Source organism: Oncorhynchus clarkii, chromosome 12, assembly GCF_045791955.1.
Source record: "Oncorhynchus clarkii lewisi isolate Uvic-CL-2024 chromosome 12, UVic_Ocla_1.0, whole genome shotgun sequence".
Taxonomy (NCBI): domain Eukaryota; kingdom Metazoa; phylum Chordata; class Actinopteri; order Salmoniformes; family Salmonidae; genus Oncorhynchus; species Oncorhynchus clarkii.
The window spans coordinates 87,322,532-87,345,478 of record NC_092158.1 but is presented as its reverse complement, the minus strand read 5'-3'; the positions used below and the strand labels follow the sequence as shown (position 1 = coordinate 87,345,478).

The 22,947-nt window shown below is 42.1% G+C and overlaps 1 protein-coding gene across 1 annotated transcript in view; it reads right to left on the bottom strand.

Moving 5' to 3' along the window:
• Positions 1-2,291: 2,291 nt before the first annotated feature.
• Positions 2,292-22,947, bottom strand: part of LOC139421581 (calcium voltage-gated channel subunit alpha1 Ia) — a 121,052-nt gene continuing 100,396 nt past the window's right edge. Inside the window, exons 29-33 of the mRNA XM_071172623.1 lie at positions 14,040-14,195; positions 11,448-11,585; positions 9,020-9,206; positions 4,787-5,055; positions 2,292-4,419 (exon numbers count right to left, since the gene is read on the bottom strand). Of these exons, the coding sequence (XP_071028724.1) occupies positions 3,724-4,419; positions 4,787-5,055; positions 9,020-9,206; positions 11,448-11,585; positions 14,040-14,195 (1,446 nt within the window). The 3' untranslated portion in view covers positions 2,292-3,723. The remainder of the gene's footprint in view (positions 4,420-4,786; positions 5,056-9,019; positions 9,207-11,447; positions 11,586-14,039; positions 14,196-22,947) is intronic.

The window sequence follows — 22,947 nt, the reverse complement described above, 5'->3', positions numbered from 1 at the left end:
GCTTTTATGTACTCTGCGCCATCGTCTTGGAACACCTTACAAAATATTTTTTAAACTGGAAGAACTTGTCCCGATTGGTGTTTTTAAATCACTGATGAAGGATTTTGAGGCTGATTCCCTGACCTGTCAATGTTTTTAATTTGCTGTTTTATACTCTTGTGAATTCAATGGTTTTTACTAGATTACTTGTAGTTTTTCATGTTGTCTTTCTGTATTTTTTTTGTAATGACTTGGTGCTGCCTATCTTGGCCAGGGCGCTCTTGAAAAAGAGATTTTAATCTCAATGAGCCCTTCTTGTTAAATAAAGGTTAAAAAAAATCAGGGAAATGCTTCCTGTCAATACTAGTTTCTCTCTGAACCCTGCACATGTGGAAAAGTCCATGGCCCACTGTGTGATATTTTGTGGATCTTCATTGGCTTGTTCATTCCCTTCACATTCCATGATACAATATCAATTGTATCTGTGGATCTATCATGTACAATTTAAGTTTTGATTGGTTGTATGCTTTTAGTCTCAACAAACTGCATGTTTTTTAGGTGTTGTCATTATTGTTGATAACAGCATACATTCAAAATTATGTACAGATTTATATTGTAGGTTACACACCTCAACACCAGGCACTGTGCATTGCAGCATGTTGTGTGTTAAAGTACTGTACCATCTCACTGGTTATTCCTCTGTTGACATATGTACACTTTATTCTCTAGTGGTTTGATCTCTCGACCCAGAGTTCTAAATTACCTCGTGTTCATCTGATCCAATGGCAGCCCAGCTCTCTCCTGATTGGTGTCCGGAAAGTCAGAAATGTATTCTGTTAGTGGCTGTTAGTTCAGAAGGCAGAAAAACTCCACAATGACATTATTGTTTTCTCAGAAAAAGGACATGATACAACAGGCTACAATTATACTGTGGTGAGATAAGAACTACTATGACATCATGTACTCAGGGCAAACACATAAGAACATTTATTGCTGTGCCATTAGGCTTACCTTTGATGCCATAGTCATTGACTTAGAGATTTATCTGGTCATTTATGAGAACATCTTTGAAGCTAAAACAGCCCTTCAAGGTCACGTTATGGTTCCTGTCAACCCACACGCTCATGTTTTACACCTGGAGGTTGAGGTCGCCCCTAACCACAGATCTAGAATCAGATTACCCAACCCTTTATTCTAACCTTAAAGATTAAGGGGATGAACTAATATCTGACCTTGTATCAGTGGTTAGGGGCAACTTCTACCTATTCCCACCACCATTAACCAAGACGGTCCAGGTGTGGACTATAATAATAAAGTGGCATCTCCTGAAGTTACAGTAACAGACAACCCATAGCAATAATCACTCACTGATATCCCACATGTTACAAACATGTTAAAGACAATCACCAGTGATTCAATTAAATGTCAATGAAGTTCATTAAACAGGTCAAACCGAACTTTGCTCATCACCTCAATGAGAACCCTCCCCCCCAAAAACCCCACCAGGGATACAAAAGTGTATTCTAGGTCAGGCTAAGATGGCCACTTCATCTCAGATGTACTGAGTGGCATACCAAAAGGTTGGGAAAAGATGCTATGTTAATTCATCGTTACAGTGACAGCTTGATATCAAAACTAGGGTTTGCTACTACAGATGTGTGTTAGAGAGAGAGATAGAGGGGGTGAGTGAATTGCGTATCTTTTAAACAAGGAGAAGCATCCTATTGCAATCCCATAACCATGCTAAGGAACATTGATGTGTCAATAATTAGATGTGTCATCATGTATTGGTATGACACTCAAATTAAAGCTTTCAAAAAGATCAGCAATGTTTTTTCATCTTGGTATTAGCATAGGAGGCTAAGCTAAGCGACAACGTTCCCTGTTCGTCCCGGGAATGTCTGTGATTAGGAAATGTTCTCCTGTGCTGCAAAATTATGGCCCTTCCCTCCTTTGGTCTTCCAAAATCCAAAATCCGAAATTCCCAAAGTTACGTGTCCCCAAGGGAACTTTTTCTTCAGCGCACAGAGCTTATTTACATTTTTTTGCTTGGTTGTTCTCTCCACACACTTTTAATAATAAAAAGTATATATTTTTAACCCCACATTATAAAACTGAAAGCCACTTGCAGACAAATGGTTTTCGACAATAAGTTATACGAGAATAGGTTAAGGACAAAGTCATGACAACACTGTCACGCTCCTATTCTGTATTCTAAAAAAATATTGGAATAGAAACCACTTTATAATTATCATCCCAACATTGACATCTTGATACACTTCAGTATATATATTAAAACTCTTGGGTAAAATGCAATAATTCCATCATGCAGGCAAACTGCCTCCATCTTCTAGAAGGTTCTATTGGTCTGGAATTCATATCTCTGATATAATCTTCCTTTCTTACTTTGGCAAAGTGACAAAGAGAAAGAAGTGACAGGTTTGAATTTCTCACACCTTCCATTGTGAAGCAACTGTATGCAGGTGTGAGTTTTTCATCTCCCAGAGTGAATGGTGCTCGTCTCGTCTCCTCAGGTTGTTTGTCTCAGGAGGGTCAGTGTCTTTGACAGAGAGGCTTTGCTACTGTGAGTGGATATAGCAGGCTGTCCTGTCTCTCTCATTCACTCCCTGTCCTTCTCTCTGAGTGAGTGACGTTGGGATAAAAGAGCCTATTTCACAAACTGTTGCATGCAGGAGTGGGATCTTAGTATGGTCTCTATCTCTCTGTCTCTCTCTCTTTCCTGTTGTACTATCACATAGACACACACACACACACACACACACACACACACACACACACACACACACACACACACACACACACACACACACACACACACACACACACACACACACACACACACTCCTTCCTGAAAAGTACCGATGGAGGTAAGGGGTTAGGTGATGGTGATGATAAGTTAACGCATGCTTTTGCTACCTAAGTCTCAGCTCTTCCACTATAACAACTCCTTCTCAGGTGACCTCTACACTACCTCTGTTCAACCTAGACCTCCTCACCCCTCTTCCACTCCACACACAAGGACCTGTAGCCTCCGTCTACCACAACAGATCTGGCTTCAGCCCTCCTACACCGTGACGTACATTCAGGCTCATCCTACACTGCAACGTACATACAGCCTCCTCCTACACTGTGATTTACAGCCACACTGAAAAATAAATTAAATCTGTTGGCTTGATCAGCTCAGTTTTGTTAGATATTCTATTTTTGCATTTTAAACTTCTGTGAAGCCGAAGAAAAAATGAAAACAAACAGGAAAACAGGAACGACGTTCAGACAAAATGTTCTCGTTAGATCTCTGTCTCAGCTTGTCTCTGGCTACATCTTCTATGTATATCTCCCTGATATGATGATGCAGCCCTCCTGGTCTGTCTCCTCCTCTGGGGGTCCTTCTCCTCCTCAGGGGTATGATGGGGGGTCCATCCCAGCCCCCCACACCCCCACCACAGGGGTCACACCTGTAATCCCCTTTAACCTTCCACCGTTTGACCTCTGACCCTCCACACCTGAACCACTGCCACAGGGTAGCACAAAATGGGACAGAGGGGGGTCATAAACAAATATTTATAGAGCGAGAGGGAGGGGTTTGGTTATAGGAATTCACGGGATTACATCACACGTTGTCAAAAACGTCAAACTTCTCTCTGCCTGAGGGGGACGGAGAGGAACAGTAAGGGGTTGATGAATCCTAATAGGAGCGGTAGTAGACAACAAGGGATTCAGGCTTCATCTGTTTTTACTACAGGACCCTACTGTTGTTTGGCTTGAGCTTTTCCCCTTGAGGTCCGGCGCCTCTCCCAACTGTCCCTCCTCTCCTCTGCCTCCCCCACTCTCTCCCCAAGGGTTGGCCAGGAAGCCCTGGTGGTCCAACTCCAACCCTAGGATCTGTCTCCCCTCCCCCCTCCTCGCCCCCTGATTTAAGCTCCCAGTGCTGTTGCATTTCTTCACCCCCGAGGGTGCCAGGGAGGCGGGCGAGAGCAACGATGTGAGCGACAGACTGCTTAGCGTCTCCGACAAGTGTTCGCTGTTGCCCGCCTGGCTGGAGCCACACCCCCCGATAGACAAACTGATCCCGATGCCCAGGTCCTCCAGGTCACATGGAACGGGGTCCATGGAGTCTTCCCGGGTGTAGCCGGGGCTGATGCTACCCCTGCCGCTGCTCTGGCTACGCTGGTGGCCCCGAGTGGCCTGGAGGGTGAGGGCAGGGCCTGACGAGGGGCTGGGCCGCGGTCTCAGAGTCTGGCCTGCTGGGCAGCTGGTGGGGTCCTCAGGGAGCGAGGGGCAGAGCAGGGGGAGAGGAGGGAGGGGGGACACCAGGTCTTGAGGGGGCGAAACACTGAAGCTGAGTCCTTCCTCTAGGGTGGTCTGGAGGCTGCCATCGGAGCTCCCCTTGGCCAAAGACGAGTCACTATGGGACGGGTACTGAGGGCAGAGCGAGAGGGGCAGGGTGGAGATGTGGAGTGAGATATTGTAATAAATAACAACATTAGAGTCAATGTTTGACTGACTACACTGTAGGCTGTGCAATGTGTACTGTACAGTCTGTTGGTTGCTCTGGTGGCAGTGTATGGGGTACAACACAAAAGGGTCATAACAGCACCAAACAGTGTGGCGGACACTCATTAAAGATAACAAGGGGGTGGACACAAACATTTCCCAATCAGAGGGAAGCCTGAGGTTTGTATACATTTCTCGATCTAACATTAGACCCTACAGGAATTACATTATGCAGTGTGTTGGTATCTGTTACATACAGTACATACAGTACATACAGCAGGCCAGGTCTTACCTGCGTGCAGAGCACCCGGCTGTGGGCTCCTTGGGAGCGCAGGGCGGACCAGGAGGCCGGGGAGGTGAGTCTGAGGCCCCGTGAGGGCCGCCCTACTCTGGCCCTGGGGGGCGCCGGCAGGGCCGCTGCTCCCACGGGGTGGAAGAACTCCGCTGGCAGACGGATAAGAGCAGGAGAACCAGAGGCACTGGCCGCTCCTACTCTTCCTCCTCCTCTTCCTCCCTCATCTGATCCTTCTCCTGCCTTTGTGCTACTGCAGGAGGTGCCACCTGGAGACAGAGAGAAAGGCTGTAAGGCAAATATACTATTCCATCTAGATCCCGAGTGAAACACCACATAAATACAATCCATTTAGCATGTAGGGATAAACAGTCATTACTGATATTGATGATTAGACTAACAAAGACCATGCAAATAATGCACATCATTCCAGGGAGAGCAACATTGTCACTGTACTGTACTGTGATGTCTGATTCACTCTATTCATGGGTTGCACATTGCATTACAATGCTGTTCTGAAGATTCTATTCAGGCCCTGGTTCCGACTGAATGTTTTACTTAATACATTGTCAATTGGAGCTAATGAAGATGAATGAAGATTTAGTCTAAAGTGCATTATAGTGGTTTGGAAACAAGATGGCATTTCAAAAGGAAGCAACTAATTAGTAGGAAAACCTGTTGTCATCATTATGATGTTGCCAGATTGACTTAAGATGCAGTATAACTTTAGATAACTAGCTAAAATTGCAGGGCCAGGACTGGATTTTAGATAGCTAACGTCGCTAGCTAATGGCAACATTGCCATCTCTCTAAAGTACACTTTACGACATGATAATGATGGCAAAGATGTTTCCTAGTAATTATTTGCCTTCTGTTGCAACGTCATAGTATTTCCAGGCCACTATAGTGTAATTTAGGTTAAACAGTCATTAGGCCCCTTTCAGAATGACTGGGCATCACTCGACTTTCGGGCACCACTATGGCAGAGAGCGGCTTGAGAACGTTCATAACAATGTCATGATGCAACCGAGCGACGGAGGTGCAACCCATGAATACACTCTTCAAAAAATAAATAAACTGCTATCTAGAACCAAAAGGGTTCTTTCAGCTGTCCCCAAAGGAGAACCGTTTGAAGAACCCTTTTTGTTCCCAAGTAGTACATATTTGGTTCCAGGTAGAACCCTATTGGATTCAATGTAGAACACTTTCCCCACAGGGTTCTACATGGAACCCATATGAGTTCTACCTGGAACCAAAAACGGTTCTACCTGGAACCAAAGAGGGTTATCCTATTGGAACTAGAGGTCGAACGATTATGATTTTTCAACGCCGATACCGATTATTGGAGGACCAAAAAAAACTATACCGATTAATCGGCCAATTTTTTTAAATGTATTTGTAATAATGACAATTACAACAATACTGAATTAACACTTATTTTAACTTAATATAATACATCAATAAAATCAATTTTGTGTTTTGGTCCGCCTCTCTTTCCCCAGAAGAAAACCGTTACAAATTTAGCCTCAAGTAAATAATGAAACATGTTCAATTTGGTTTAAATCATGCAAAAACAAAGTGTTGGAGAAGAAAGTAAAAGTGCAATATGTGCTATGTAAGAAAGCTAACGTTTCAGTTCCTTGCTCAGAACATGAGAAGATATGAAAGCTGGTGGTTCCTTTTAACATGAGTCTTCAATATTCCCAGGTAAGAAGTTTTAGGTTGTAGTTATTATAGGAATTATAGGACTATTTCCCTCTATACCATTTGTATTTCATTAACCTTTGACTATTGGATGTTCTTATAGGCACTTTAGTATTGCCAGTGTAACAGTATAGCTTCCGTCCCTCTCCTCGCTCCTCCCTGGGCTCGAACTAGCAACACAACGACAATTAGCGCACGCTAACTAGCTAGCCATTTCACTTCGGTTACACGAGCCTCATCTCGGGAGTTGATAAGCTTGAAGTCATAAACAGCGCAATGCTTGACGCACAACAAAGAGCTGCTGTCAAAACGCTTGACGCACAACGAAGAGCTGCTGTCAAAACGCACGAAAGTGCTGTTTTAATGAATGTTTACGCGCCTGCTTCTGCCTACCACCACTCAGTCAGATACTTATATGCTCAGTCAGATTATATGCAACGCAGGACACACTAGATAATATCTAGTAATAGCATCAACCATGTGTAGTTAACTAGTGATTATGATTGATTGTTTTTTATAAGATAAGTTTAATGCTAGCTAGCAACTGACCTTGGCTTATTGTTGTGAAAACTTGAAATCGACCCTAATTAATCGGCCATTCCGATTAATCGGTCGACCTCTAATTGGGACAGCTGAAGACCCGTTTTGGATCCCTTTTTTCTAAGAGTGTAGGACCAACCTGCACTGTGATGGGCTGGCTATGTACAGCTCAGCTTAGCTCAGCTCAGTTCAAATCAAATAAACGTTTATTGGTTGCGTACACCGATTTAAAGATTTTATTGCAGGTTTGGCTCAATAATGTGAAAACATAAGATATACTTTACAGTGCCTTGCAAAGGTATTCATCGCCCTTGGCATTTTTCCTATTTTGTTGCATTACAACCTGTAATTTAAATTGATTTTATTTGGATTTACACAAAATAGTCAAAAGTGGTGAAAAAAAAGGTTGTTTCATTCTTTTTTAAATATTTTAAACAGAAAAGTGGTGCGTGCATATGTCTTCCCCCCTTTGCTATGAAGCCCCTAAATAAGATCTGGTGCAACCAATTACCTTCAGAAGTCATATAATTAGTTAAATAAAGTCCACCTGTGTGCAATCTAAGTGTCACATGATCTGTCACATGATCTCAGTATATATACACCTGTTCTGAAAGGCCTAGAGTCTGCAACAGCACCAAGCAAGGGGCACCACTAAGCAAGGGGCACCACCAAGCAAGCGGCACCATGAAGACCAAGGAGCTTTCCAAACAGATCAAGGACAAAGTTGTAGAAGCACAGATCAGGGTTGGGTATAAAAAAATATCAGAAACTTTAAACATTCCATGGAGCACCATTAAACCCATTATTAAAAGATGGAAAGAATATGGCACCACAACAAACCTGCCAAGAGAGGGCCGCTCACAAACACTCACGGACCAGGCAAAGAGCGCATTAATCAGAGAGGCAACAAAGAGACCAAAGATAACCCTGAAGGATTTGCAAACTCCACAGCGGAGATTGGAGTACCTGTCCATAGGACCACTTTAAGCCATACACTCCACAGAGCTGGGCTTTATAGAAGAGTGGCCAAAAAAAAGCCATTGCTTAAAGAAGAAATAAGCAAACATGTTTGGTGTTCGCCAAAAGGCATGTGGGAGGCTTCCCAAACATATGTAAGAAGGTACTCTGGTCAGATGAGACCAAAATTGAGCTTTTTGGCCATCAAGAAAAATGCTATGTCTGGCGCAAACCCATCACCCCGAGAACACCATCAAGCATGGAGGTGGCAGTATCATGCTGTGGGGATGTTTTTCATCGACAGGGACTGGGAAACTGGTCAGAATTGAGGGAATGATGGATGGCGCTAAATACAGGGAAATTCTTGAGGGAAACCTGTTTCAGTCTTCCAGAGATTTCAGACTGGGACAGAGGTTCACCTTCCAGCAGGACAATGACCCTAAGCATACTGATAAAGCAACACTTGAGTGGTTTAAGGGTAACATTTAAATGGCCTTGTCAAAGCCCAGACCTCAATCCAATTGAGAACCTGTGGTATGACTTAAAGATTGCTGTACAGCGGAACCGATCCAACTTGAAGGAGCTGGAGCAGTTTTTCCTTGAAGAATGGGCAAAAATCCCAGTGGCTAGATGTGTCAAGCTTATAGAGACATACCCCAAGAGACTTGCAGCTGTAATTGCTGCAAAAGGTGACTCTGCAAAGTATTGACTTTGGGAGGGGTGAAAAGTTAAGCACGCTCAAGTTTTCAGTTTTTTTGTCTTATTTCTTATATGTTTCACAATAAAACATATTTTGCATCTTCAAAGTGTTGCATGTTGTGTAAATCAAAAGATACAAACCCCCCAAAAACTATTTTAATTCCAGGTTGTAAGGCAACAAAATAGGAATAATTCCAAGGGGGGGTGAATAATTTTGCAAGCCATTGAATTAGTCCATATATATATATATATATAATATATATAGAAATGTTGCTTTGTTTCCCAACCCCTCTGATATACACACACATATACAGCAATACACACTGGACTCACCAGGGCTGTGGTGGGATGGGGTCTTGTGTCTCTGATGGACCCCCACCTCCACCAGGAGTGGAGCCCCCTCCTCGGCTACTGAACTGTGGGCCCTGCAGTGCCTCGACCCCCCTGTCTGGGCCTGGGTCAAGGAGTCCCCTCCTCCGCCAGCCTCCTCTGAGCCCTGGGAGTCACTGCCCCTCTCCTCCTGGGGGGAGAAAACACACATGTTGACACACACTGTACCTGTTTATGTTGTCTGTTATTATAATTAAATGTGGAGTGGGGCATAATAGGGTGCAGTACTGCACTTCATTATTACTGAAGGGAGTGCCGGCTAGCGTCCAAGCTCCTAGCCTGCTAGCATACACACTTAGTCTCTGAGGAAAAGAAGGAATCTCTTTTATCTAGAGAGATTCTTTATCTGCAATGGACTTCCTGGTTCAGATAAAAGTGTAATAAAATACACGCTAAAAGTGATTCCCTAGGACCTTCATCTGGATATTACTATCAGCTATGATCACTTCTGATTCAAATCCCTTCTAGATGACTGATTATGGCCCACATCAACCCTGGTAGCCATGTGTGCTATCTGGACACAGCCGGTCTCGGTCTCTCAATTCAATTCAATTTAAGGACTTTATTGGCATGAGAAACACATGTTAACATTGCCAAAGCAAGTGAACTAGATAATAAACAAAAGTGAAATAAACAATAAAAATTGACAGTACACATTACACTCACAAAAGTTCCAAAATAATAAAGACATTACAAATGTCACATTATGTGCAAATAGTTAAAGTAGAAAAGGAAAAATAAATAAACATAAATATGGGTTGTATTTACAATGGTGTTTGTTCTTCACTGGTTGCCCTTTTCTTGTGGCAACAGGTCACATATCTTGCTGCTGTGATGGCACACTGTGGTATTTCACCCAGTAGATATGGGAGTTTATCAAAATTGGGTTTGTTTTAAAAATTCTTTGTGGATCTGTGTAATCTGAGGGAAATATGTGTCTCTAATATGGTCATACATTTGGCGTGAGGTTAGGAAGTACAGCTCAGTTTCCACCTCATTTTGTGGGCAGTGTGCAACATAGCCTGTCTTCTCTTGAGAGCCAGGTCTGCCTTTCACAGCCTTTCTCAATAGCAAGGCTATGCTCACTGAGTCTGTACATTGTTAAAGCTTTCCTTAAGTTTGGGTCAGTCACAGCGGTCAGGTATTCTGCCACTGTGTACTCTCTGTTTAGGGCCAAATAACATTCTAGTTTGCTCTGTTTTTTTGTTGTTAGTTCTTTCCAATGTGTCAAGTAATTATCTTTTTTTTTCTGATTTGGTTGGGTCTAGTTATGCTGCTGTCCTGGGGCTCTGTTTGTGAACAGAGCCCCAGGACCAGTTTACTAAGGGAACTCTTCTCCGGGTTCATCTCTCTGTCGGTGATGCCTTTGTTTTGGAAGGTTGGGAATCGCTTCCTTTTAGTTGGTTGTAGAATTTAACAGCTCTTTTCTGATTTGGATCTGTCTCTCGTGCTTGCTCGCTCACACACACAAACAGCTAAGTCTTACTATTCTTGTGAGGTAAATTGAACCAATGAGCAGAGAATGAACCAGACCAGGAATCAGCATCTTGGGAAAAACTGAAATACTTAACTTGAATAATGGAGAATGTAGCGATACAGAATTTTTTAAAACCAAAAACAACAAACACCAGCACTCGAAACTCACACAGGGGAAACATACAGGAAACTGAATTCAACAGAAAACACACCTCTCTTACAGGGGAAACAATCATGAAATAATAAGACACAGTCCAATAAAAGTCTCTAGACCGCCCTCTGGTGCCAGGAGGAACCATGACACACAAGTATAGTAAAATGTGTATAAACACACAATCCCCCACACACTCCTACTAGCATCAAACAACTAGAGGGAGGGATAACGCACAGGGAGGGATGATAGGAAGATAGTGAGGGATGGGGCAGACAGAGGTGTAATTGCCGGAGGTGGCTAAAGGAAAGGGAGGAACGATGTAGTAGAGGAGAAAGAGGAAGATAGCCCTCACAGTCCAGAGGGGAGGCAGTGGACTGAATGGATTTCAATTCCTATACAGGAGATTAGAGCTTCAGCAGGATTCAGGATGTATTCTTATGCCCCTGGAACTTTGTGCCATGCTTCCTTTATTGGAATGCAAGTATTCTTTCTGTACTGGAGACCAAGGGAACCCACTGTCCACCCCCTCTATCACCCCATCCTCAGACCTGAGCAGACCTGGGTTCAACTAGTATTTAACATCTTATTTTCTAAAGTGCAGACCTTGTCTTATTGGTACTGCAGGATGGCTAAAGCATGCTCAAAACTATTTGAACCCAGGTCTGCTACCCAGTCCCACGTTTCAACCCCCTCCATTGTCCTCCAAAACACCCTTCCCATTTATAACCCCTCCATCTCTACCTTTCCCTCCCGCACCTGCAGCTGGTGGACACTCTGGTCGTCCAGGCTGAGGTCATCAGGTAGGGCCGGAGACGACGACTTGTCTGACATTTGGTCTGACCTCAGAGATGCCTGCTCTATCTCTGCCAGCCGGATCTGCTGTAGAGAGGGAGGGAGAGAGAGGAGAGAAGGAGAGAGGGGGGAGAAGGAGCGAGAGAGAGGGAGAGAGAGAGAAGGGGGGAAAGAGAGAGAGAAGGGTGGGAGAGAGAGGGAGAGAGGGGGGGAGAGAGAGATTGAGAGGGGGAGAGAGACGGAGTTAGAAGGAGTGATGGAGAAAAAAAGGGGGAAAGGGAAAGTGAAGGAGAGAGAGAAAGTGATCTAAAACCGAGAGAGAGAAAGTGATCTAAAACCGAGAGAGAGAATGGACACATAAACCAGAGACAATTGAAATCCAATGGGGTGAGGGAGGGGGCCGTTATATGAACATGTGCCTGTGGGTGAGTGAGACAAAGAGATTCATAAAGAGAGATTCACGGCTCATATACAGCAGTAAATTACCACTGCAGTATGCCGGAGGCAAGAGGAGAGCGGGAGGGAGGAGGGGAGAAGGAGGGAGGAGGGGAGAGAGAGGTAGGGAAGGGGGGGATAATTAGAAAAAGGGAGCAAGACAGAGAGAGAGAGAAGGTGGTGAAAATAGACTGGGAGAATGGAATGTGTTCAGAGAAACAGAGATAAAGGCCCCTGATGTTGTCAGGAGAAGCTTAGGGCCCTAACTATCACAAGTCCCTTGTTAGGTTGTTTCCAGACAGACCCTGTAAACACTACATGACCAAAAGAATGTGGACACGTGCTCGTCGAACATTCCAAAATCATGGGCATTAATATGGTTCGTCCACCCTTTGCTGCTATAACGGCCTCCACTCTTCTAGGAAGGCTTTCCACTAGGTGTCGGAACATTGCTGCAGGGACTTGTTTCCATTCAGCCACAAAAACATTAGTGAGGTCGGGCAATAATGCTGGGAGATTAGGCCTGACTTGCAGTCAGCGTTCCTATTCATCCCAAAGGTGTTCGATGGGTTGAGGTCAGGGCTCTGTGCAGGCCAGTCAAGTTCTTCCACTGCAAACAATTTCTGTATGGACTTCGCTTTGTGCACGGTGGCATTGTCATGCTAAAACAGGAAAGGGCCTTCACAGAATTGTCTAGAATTAATTGTATGCTGTAGTGTTAAGATTTCCCTTCATTGGAACTAAGGGGCCTAGCCCGAACCATGAAAAACAGCCCCAGACCCTAATTCCTCCTCCACCAAACTTTACAGTTGGCACTATGCATTGGGGCAGATAGTGTTCTCCTGGCATCCGCCAAACCCAGATTCGTCCGTCAGACTGCTAAATGGTGAAGCGTGACTCATCACTCCAAAGAACGCGTTTCCACTGCACCAGTGTCGGCGAGCTTTACACCACTCCAGCCAACGCTTGACATTGTGCATGGTAATCTTAGGCTTGTGTGCAGTTGCTCGGCCATGGAAACCCATTTCATGAAGTTTCTGACGAACAGTTCTTGTACTGACGTTGCTTCCAGAGGCAGTTTGGAACTCGGTAGTGAGTGTTGCAACCAAGGACAGATGATTTTTACGCGTTACACACTTCGGCACTCGGTGGTCCTGTTCTGTGAGCTTGTGTAGCCTACCACTTCGCGGCTGAGCTGTTGTTGCTCCAAAACGTTTCCACATCACAATAACAGCACTTACACTTTACTGGGGTAGCTCTATCAGGGCTCTATCAGGGCAGACATTTTACAAACTGACTTGTTAGAAAGGTGGCATCCTATGACGGTTCCATGTTGAAAGTCACTGAGCTCTTCAGTGAGGCAAGTCTACTGCCAATGTTTGTCTATGGAGATTACATGGCTGTGTGCTAAATTTTATACACCTGTCAGCAACAGGTGTGGCTGAAATAACCGAATCCACAAATTTAAGGGATGTCCACATACTTTTGTATATATGGTGTATGTCTTAATGCACCAAGACATGCCCACTGTCCCCTTAAAATAGGTTTAAATAAGAATCAGTGTTGCTGTTGTCTCTCCATGCCCTGGGGCACAACAATCACACATTCAGCACACACACACACACACACACACACACACACACACACACACACACACAACACAGGATAGACACACACACTCACACACACACACACACACACACACACACACACACACACACACACACACACACACACACACACACACACACACACACACACACACACGATAGCTGGAGGACAAACACAGAGGGAGATAGTTTCATGACATGATAAATCAGAGATGGGTGGAGCATGTAAAAGAGGAGGAGATGACAGATTGATAGCTTGACAGCATCTGCAGTCAGGCAGAGAGGAAGAGTGACAGGTGAAGAGGTTCAAATCCCAGTTATTACTTTCCAGAGTGGTCCGTTACACTTTATCATTGTGATGGACACAACTAGCAACAGGTATAGTGTGTGTGTGTGTGTGTGTGTGTGTGTGTGTGTGTGTGTGTGTGTGTGTGTGTGTGTGTGTGTGTGTGTGTGTGTGTGTGTGCGTCTACAAATGCATGGTTCATTTGTTTACCTCTAGTTGTGGGTGGCTCTTACAGTCCTTCCAGACAGGAGAAGAGGTAGAAGAGTAGTGATGGAAGACAGATCCAGAGAGGTTGTCAATCATCCGCATCTCTCCTTCAAATGAGTCCTTAATCAGCAGAGACACACTGTCCAGCCACTGACTCTCCTAGAACAAACAGTTATTACTTGGTTAATAATATCATATCCTGGAACACATAGTTATTACATTGTTCATTATATCATATCCTGGAACACATAGTTATTACATTGTTCATTATATCATATCCTGGAACACATAGTTATTACATTGTTCATTATATAATATCCTGGAACACACAGTTATTACATGGTTAATGATATCATATCCTGGAACACATAGTTATTACATGGTTAATGATATCATATCCTGGAACACATAGCTATTACATTGTTCATTATATCATATCCTGGAACACATAGTTATTACATTGTTCATTATATCATATCCTGGAAGACATAGTTATTACATTGTTCATTATATAATATCCTGGAACACACAGTTATTACATGGTTAATGATATCATATCCTGGAACACATAGTTATTACATTGTTCATTATATCATATCCTGGAACACATAGTTATTACATTGTTCATTATATCATATCTTGGAACAAATAGTTATTCATTGTTCATTATATCATATCCTGGAACACAGTTATTACATGGTTCATTACATCATATCCTGGAACACACAGTTATTTGGCCTGGTTAATGATATCATATCCTGGAACACATAGTTATTACATTGTTCATTATATCATATCCTGGAACACATAGTTATTACATTGTTCATTATATCATATCTTGGAACACATAGTTATTCATTGTTCATTATATCATATCCTGGAACACATAGTTATTACATTGTTCATTATATCATATCCTGGAACACACAGTTATTACATGGTTAATGATATCATATCCTGGAACACATAGTTATTACATTGTTCATTATATCATATCTTGGAACAAATAGTTATTCATTGTTCATTATATAATATCCTGGAACACAGTTATTACATTGTTCATTACATCATATCCTGGAACACAGTTATTACATGGTAACATCAATGTAGATATATTATAGGGTTAACTTACAGCTAGCTAGCTACAAAGGGTCAATCCATAGAGGAATCACAGCATAGGGCTGAACACCTAGTGACATCTACACATAGCGACATCTACACCTAGTGACATCTACACCTAGTGACACCTACACCTAGCGACATCTACACCTAGCGACATCGACACATAGCGACATCGACACCTAGCGACATCTACACATATCGAAATCTACACCTAGTGACATCAACACCTAGTGACATCAACATCTAGTAACATCTACACCTAGTTACACCTACACCTAGTTACACCTACACCTAGCAACATCTACACCTAGTAACATCTACACCTAGTGACATCTACACCTAGTGACATCTACACCTAGTTACATCTACACCTAGTAACATTTACACCTAGTTACACCTACACCTAGTAACATCTACACCTAGTGATCTCTACACCTAGTAACATCTACACCTAGTGATATCTACACCTAGTAACATCTACACCTAGTAACATCTACACCTAGTAACATCTACACCTAGTAACATCTATACCTAATAACATCTACAACTAGTAACATCTACACCTCGTGACATCTACACCTAGTGATATCTACACCTAGTAACACCTACACCTAGTAACACCTACACCTAGTTACACCTACACATTGTAATATCTACACCTAGTGATATCTGCTCCTAGTAACACCAACACCTAGTGACATCTACACCTAGTAACACCTACACCTAGTAACATTTACACCTAGTAACATTTACACATAGCGACATCTACACCTAGTGACATCTACACATAGCGACATCTACACCTAGTGACATCTACACATAGCGACATCTACACCTAGTGACATCTACACATAGCGACATCTACACCTAGTGACATCTACACCTAGTGACATCTACACCTAGTGACATCTACACCTGGTGACATCTACACCTAGTTACACCTGCACCTAGTGACATCCACACCTACACCGATTGACATTTACACCTAGTGATATCTACACCTAGTAACATCTACACCTAGTAAAATCTACACCTAGTAACATCTACACCTAGTAACATCTACACCTAGTGACATCTAGACCTAGTGATATCTACACCTAGTGATATCTACACCTTGTAACACCTACACCTAGTTACACCTACACCTAGTTACACCTACACCTAGTAACATCTACACCTAGTAACATCTACACCTAGTGATATCTACACCTAGCGACATCTACACCTAGTGACATCTACGCATAGCGACATCTACACATAGCGGCATCTACACCTGGTAACATCTACACCTAGTAAAATCTACACCTAGTAAAATCTACAGCTAGTGACATCTAGACCTAGTGATATCTACACCTAGTAACACCTACACCTAGTTACACCTACACCTAGTAACATCTACACCTAGTAACATCTACACCTAGCGACATCTACACCTAGCGACATCTACACCTAGTGACATCTACGCATAGCGACATCTACACATAGCGGCATCTACACCTAGTAACATCTACACCTAGTAAAATCTACACCTAGTAACATCTACACCTAGTAACATCTACACCTAGTGACATCTAGACCTAGTGATATCTACACCTAGTGATATCTACACCTTGTAACACCTACACCTAGTTACACCTACACCTAGTAACATCTACACCTAGTAACATCTACACCTAGTGATATCTACACCTAGCGACATCTACACCTAGTGACATCTACGCATAGCGACATCTACACATAGCGGCATCTACACCTGGTAACATCTACACCTAGTAAAATCTACACCTAGTAAAATCTACAGCTAGTGACATCTAGACCTAGTGATATCTACACCTAGTAACACCTACACCTAGTTACACCTACACCTAGTAACATCTACACCTAGTAACATCTACACCTAGCGACATCTACACCTAGCGACATCTACACCTAGTGACATCTACGCATAGCGACATCTACACATAGCGGCATCTACACCTGGTAACATCTACACCTAGTAAAATCTACACCTAGTAACATCTACACCTAGTAACATCTACACCTAGTGACATCTACACCTAGTAACATCTACACCTAGTGATATCTACACCTAGTAACATCTACACCTAGTGACATCTACACCTAGTGACATCTACACCTAGTGATATCTACACCTAGTGACATCTACACCTAGTGATATCTACACCTAGTGATATCTACACCTAGTGACATCTACACCTAGTGATATATACACCTAGTAACACCTACACCTTGTGATATCTACTACAGAAGTAGCGTTAAAACATTACACATTCAAATAGTGACACCAAAACTGGTTATATTAACTGGTTATATTAACTGGTGATATTACCTGGTTACTTTATAATTTCAGAGTTAATCAATGGCCATAGCTAGAGTAACCCAAGGAGACCCAACAGCCTGAAAGAGTTTCCGCGCAGAGACAAATCTGTGATAGATTTGATACATGTCTCTATTAGATGTTCAATAGCTAAATGAGATGGCAGACTGTTATTACATTAATACAATGAAGTAGTAATCTATCTAAACTTTATTATATCATTTTCTATCTTGAATCTCATCAGCAAAATAGTTGTTCTGTAATACTTCTTCTGTGCAATTAGATTGACTGGAAAAATAGTAAAAAGAAAAGCAACTGAATTGGCCACATATTACCTCAACTGCTGTAATTTCTACAAGTGTTATTTTCACTAAGAAAATCTATAATTCCTTGTGTTGATAATGGCACCTTGATAGCGGTGCTTTCATTGTTTCCCCTATAGCCAAAACACTAACAGTTTCATAACAATAAACCATTCTAAAACACGTTCAGAGAAATCTGAAATCTGATTGGCTGAAATGCCGTTGAAAGACATTCACTAATACCAGATAACCACACAGGCAGAGATGGAGTCGCCACTATTTGGCCTTGTCACAAAGGACAGAAGTTCCAAACACTAACAAACTGCTCTTGTCCATTCTTGCATGCCCATCTAGTGACTATCCCCCTGTGCTTACATGGCCCATCAATGTGCTCTTCTCTGCAGAAACATTCCCCTAAATACATACAGTACTAAGAAACATTCCCCTAAATACATACAGCACTAAGAAACATTCCCCTAAATACATACAGTACTAAGAAACATTACCCTAAATACATACAGTACTAAGAAACATTACCCTAAATACATACAGTACTAAGAAACATTACCCTAAATACATACAGTACTAAGAAACATTATCCTAAATACATACAGTACTAAGAAACATTCCCCTAAATACATACAGTACTAAGAAACATTACCCTAAATACATACAGCACTAAGAAACATTACTCTAAATACATACAGTACTAAGACACATTCCCCTAAATACATACAGTACTAAGAAACATTACCCTAAATACATACAGCACTAAGAAACATTACTCTAAATACATACAGTACTAAGACACATTCCCCTAAATACATACAGTACTAAGAAACATTACCCTAAATACATACAGCACTAAGAAACATTACCCTAAATACATACAGTACTAAGAAACATTATCCTAAATACATAAATACATACAGTACTAAGAAACATTCCCCTAAATACATACAGTACTAAGAAACATTACCCTAAATACATACAGCACTAAGAAACATTACTCTAAATACATACAGTACTAAGAAACATTACCCTAAATACATACAGTACTAAGAAACATTACTCTAAATACATACAGTACTAAGACACATTCCCCTAAATACATACAGTACTAAGAAACATTACCCTAAATACATACAGTACTAAGAAACATTCCCCTAAATACATACAGTACTAAGAAACATTACCCTAAATACATACAGTACTAAGACACATTACCCTAAATACATGCAGTACTAAGAAACATTCCCCTAAATACATACAGTACTAAGAAACATTCCCCTAAATACATACAGTACTAAGAAACATTACCCTAAATACATACAGTACTAAGAAACATTACCCTAAATACATACAGTACTAAGAAACATTACCCTAAATACATACAGTACTAAGAAACATTATCCTAAATACATACAGTACTAAGAAACATTACCCTAAATACATACAGTACTAAGACACATTCCCCTAAATACATACAGTACTAAGAAACATTCCCCTAAATACATACAGTACTAAGACACATTCCCCTAAATACATACAGTACTAAGAAACATTACCCTAAATACATACAGTACTAAGAAACATTACCCTAAATACATACAGTACTAAGAAACATTCCCCTAAATACATACAGTACTAAGAAACATTACCCTAAATACATACAGTACTAAGAAACATTACCCTAAATACATACAGTACTAAGGAAATCCACAGGCTCCATTTATTCTTTCTTTTCAGCAATGGAAAAATCTAGTAAAGTGTACCGTCAGTGTTATAGTTACATAAACTGCAGCCGTTGTCTAACACTGCTAACCCACATATACAGTAACCCACATACACAGCCAATCACCAGCCAATGTTTTACATGTAGGAAGGCAGCTGTTGTTTAAAAGTGTTTGCCATTAGCAACAGGTTATAGTCCTTGCTCAGTCTAACTATGCCTTCATCGTTATCAAAATGAACCTGGCTTATAAAATATATCTACAGGATACGTATATAACTATGGCTGGGAGGGACCTCAAGATAAGATATCATCACTATACTTAGGTGTTGATACAATATGTATTGCGCTTCTCATGATTCTATCTGTATTGTGATGCGATACTGTAATTCTTTGGCGATCCGATGTTCCAAACATATTGCTCACCATATATCTGCTGCAGAGGGACAAGAGAGAGACATGAGAAAATGAGCTTTCTTTGATGAGTCATGGAAATAAAAGTGCTGAAAACAAATTGGCTCCCTATTTAAAAAGAAGATGGAGAACAAGGTATGAAGGAAAAATAGAGTGGAGTTTTGGTGCAGGTACAGCCAAAACAATATATCAATACGATAATATCCCGATATGTAACTGTATCGATTTATTCCCCATCACTATACATTATATAACAATAGACTACATCTATACAGAGTCCAGATATTCCTCAGTGTGTGTGGGTCGTTAAGAACAGCACTGGAGTAGGCCCTGAATGACTGTGTTACGAAATAGCAAAGGAACACATACACCCATGTACATGCACGCACGCAGGCACACGCCCACCACGCAGGCACACGCCTGAATGACTATGGCTCAGTCCTAATAGGTTGATAATAAGGCCATTTCTATTTTTCTAGACAACAATAGTGATGGCCACCTGGTGAGAACATGCACCCTTCAGTTAATTTCTCTCTCTCTCTCTCTCTCTCTCAATCTCTCTCTCTCTCTCTCTCTCTCTCTCTCTCTCTCTATATATATATATATATATATATATATATATATATATATTGTCCCATTTTGTTTGTCAATTAGGGTGTGCAGGATGAATACATGGTTTGTTGTACGGTAATTTGGTAAAAAGCCAATTTGACATTTGTTCAGTACATTGTTTTCACTGAGGAAATGTATGAGTTCGCTGTTAATGATAATGCAGAGGATTTTCTGCTGTTGCTGTTGACGCATATCCCACAGTAGTTATTGGGGTCAAATTTGTCTCCACTTTTGTGGATTGGGGTGATCAGACCTTGGTTCCAAATATTGGGGAAGACACCAGAGCTAAGGATGATGTTAAAGAGTCTCTCTCTTTCTCTGTTTCTTTCACAGAGAGATCACCACCAATATCATTATCTGGGTCATTCCACAAAAAGAGTGCTTTTGCATACCTTTCGTAGAAATTGTGCACCAATATTGAATTTTAAAAGCCTGTTATATTACATGAAGTGTGTCTACGAGTCTTTTTTATAGTCACAAACAGTGAAGACCAGTGGAATCCACAGGGTCTAGAATAACTAGAATACTGTGTATAAAACAGGCACGGGTCTGTATATTACACATTCTGCCAGGTCTGGAATCCCATTACAAGTGTCACAGTAAAGGAAACACCTGCCGTAGTGATGCTGTGAATTGTATTGCCTTAAAGGAGTAAACATTGATTTCTCATCATGGCCATTTCCTTCAGCTCCCCTCCAATCACTGAGCATCACCTCTCCTCTTTACTTCTCTCTCTCCACCTTTCCTCTTTACTTCTCTCTCTCTCCACCTCTCCTCTTTACTTCTCTCTCTCTCCACCTTTCCTCTTTACTTCTCTCTCTCTCCACCTTTCCTCTTTACTTCTCTCTCTCTCCACCTTTCCTCTTTACTTCTCTCTCTCTCCACCTTTCCTCTTTACTTCTCTCTCTCTCCACCTTTCCTCTTTACTTCTCTCTCTCTCCACCTTTCCTCTTTACTTCTCTCTCTCTCCACCTCTCCTCTTTACTTCTCTCTCTCTCCACCTTTCCTCTTTACTTCTCTCTCTCTCCACCTTTCCTCTTTACTTCTCTCTCTCTCCACCTTTCCTCTTTACTTCTCTCTCTCTACACCTTTCCTCTTTACTTCTCTCTCTCTCCACCTTTCCTCTTTACTTCTCTCTCTCTCCACCTTTCCTCTTTACTTCCCTCTCTCTCCACCTTTCCTCTTTACTTCTCTCTCTCTCCACCTTTCCTCTTTACTTCTCTCTCTCTCCACCTTTCCTCTTTACTTCTCTCTCTCTCCACCTTTCCTCTTTACTTCTCTCTCTCTCCACCTCTCCTCTTTACTTCTCTCTCTCTCCACCTTTCCTCTTTACTTCTCTCTCTCTCCACCTTTCCTCTTTACTTCTCTCTCTCTCCACCTCTCCTCTTTACTTCTCTCTCTCTCCACCTTTCCTCTTTACTTCTCTCTCTCTCCACCTTTCCTCTTTACTTCTCTCTCTCTCCACCTCTCCTCTTTACTTCTCTCTCTCCACCTTTCCTCTTTACTTCTCTCTCTCTCCACCTTTCCTCTTTACTTCTCTCTCTCTCCACCTTTCCTCTTTACTTCTCTCTCTCTCCAACTTTCCCTCCCCCTCAGGTCGCTCACTCTCCTTCAGATCTGTTTCTATTTTCCTCTGTGTGTTTTCTCAATAATTCCTGCCTCCACACACACACACACACACACACACACACACACACACACACACACACACACACACACACACACACACACACACACACACACACACACACACACACACACACACACACACACACACATACACACACACACACTTGTAGCTGTTGTGAGTGAATAAATTGATTACATCACCCAGGGGAGAGGAGAGCAGACCAAAGAAGCTCCCTCCCTCCCTCCCTCCCTCCCTCCCTCCCTCCCTCCCTCCCTCCCTCCCTCCCTCCCTCCCTCCCTCTTATTAAGTTATTCTGTCAGCCAACATAAAGCTAAAAATGGCTCCTCAGTAAAGCCAAGTTTAGTTCTGTAAAGGTAGAACAGATCGTAGCAGGCAGCCGGTGAGTCATCCGTGTGTGTGTGTGTTTGTTTGTGTTTGCCATTACATTATGATTAGGTTTTTAGTAATCTCACTGTGTGTGTGCTTGTTCGTGTTTATGTCTTCCAGGGCTTTGTGTTTGTGTGTGTGCACACTGACGGGTTAATATCGGAAGTCCTGAGTTTGAATTGAAAAGGTGATAAAATGCACGGTGCAGTGTGTGTTTGCTCGTCTACCTCGCCACAGAAAACTGACAGCAAGGGTTGCCATGGCGATGGAGAGCGCCAGGCAAATTCACAGTGAAAGGTGCAGCTAGATGAAAATGTATTTCAATGTCCCTCTCCCTTCAACTCCCTAAAATCACATTGTTCTTTCATCAGCAT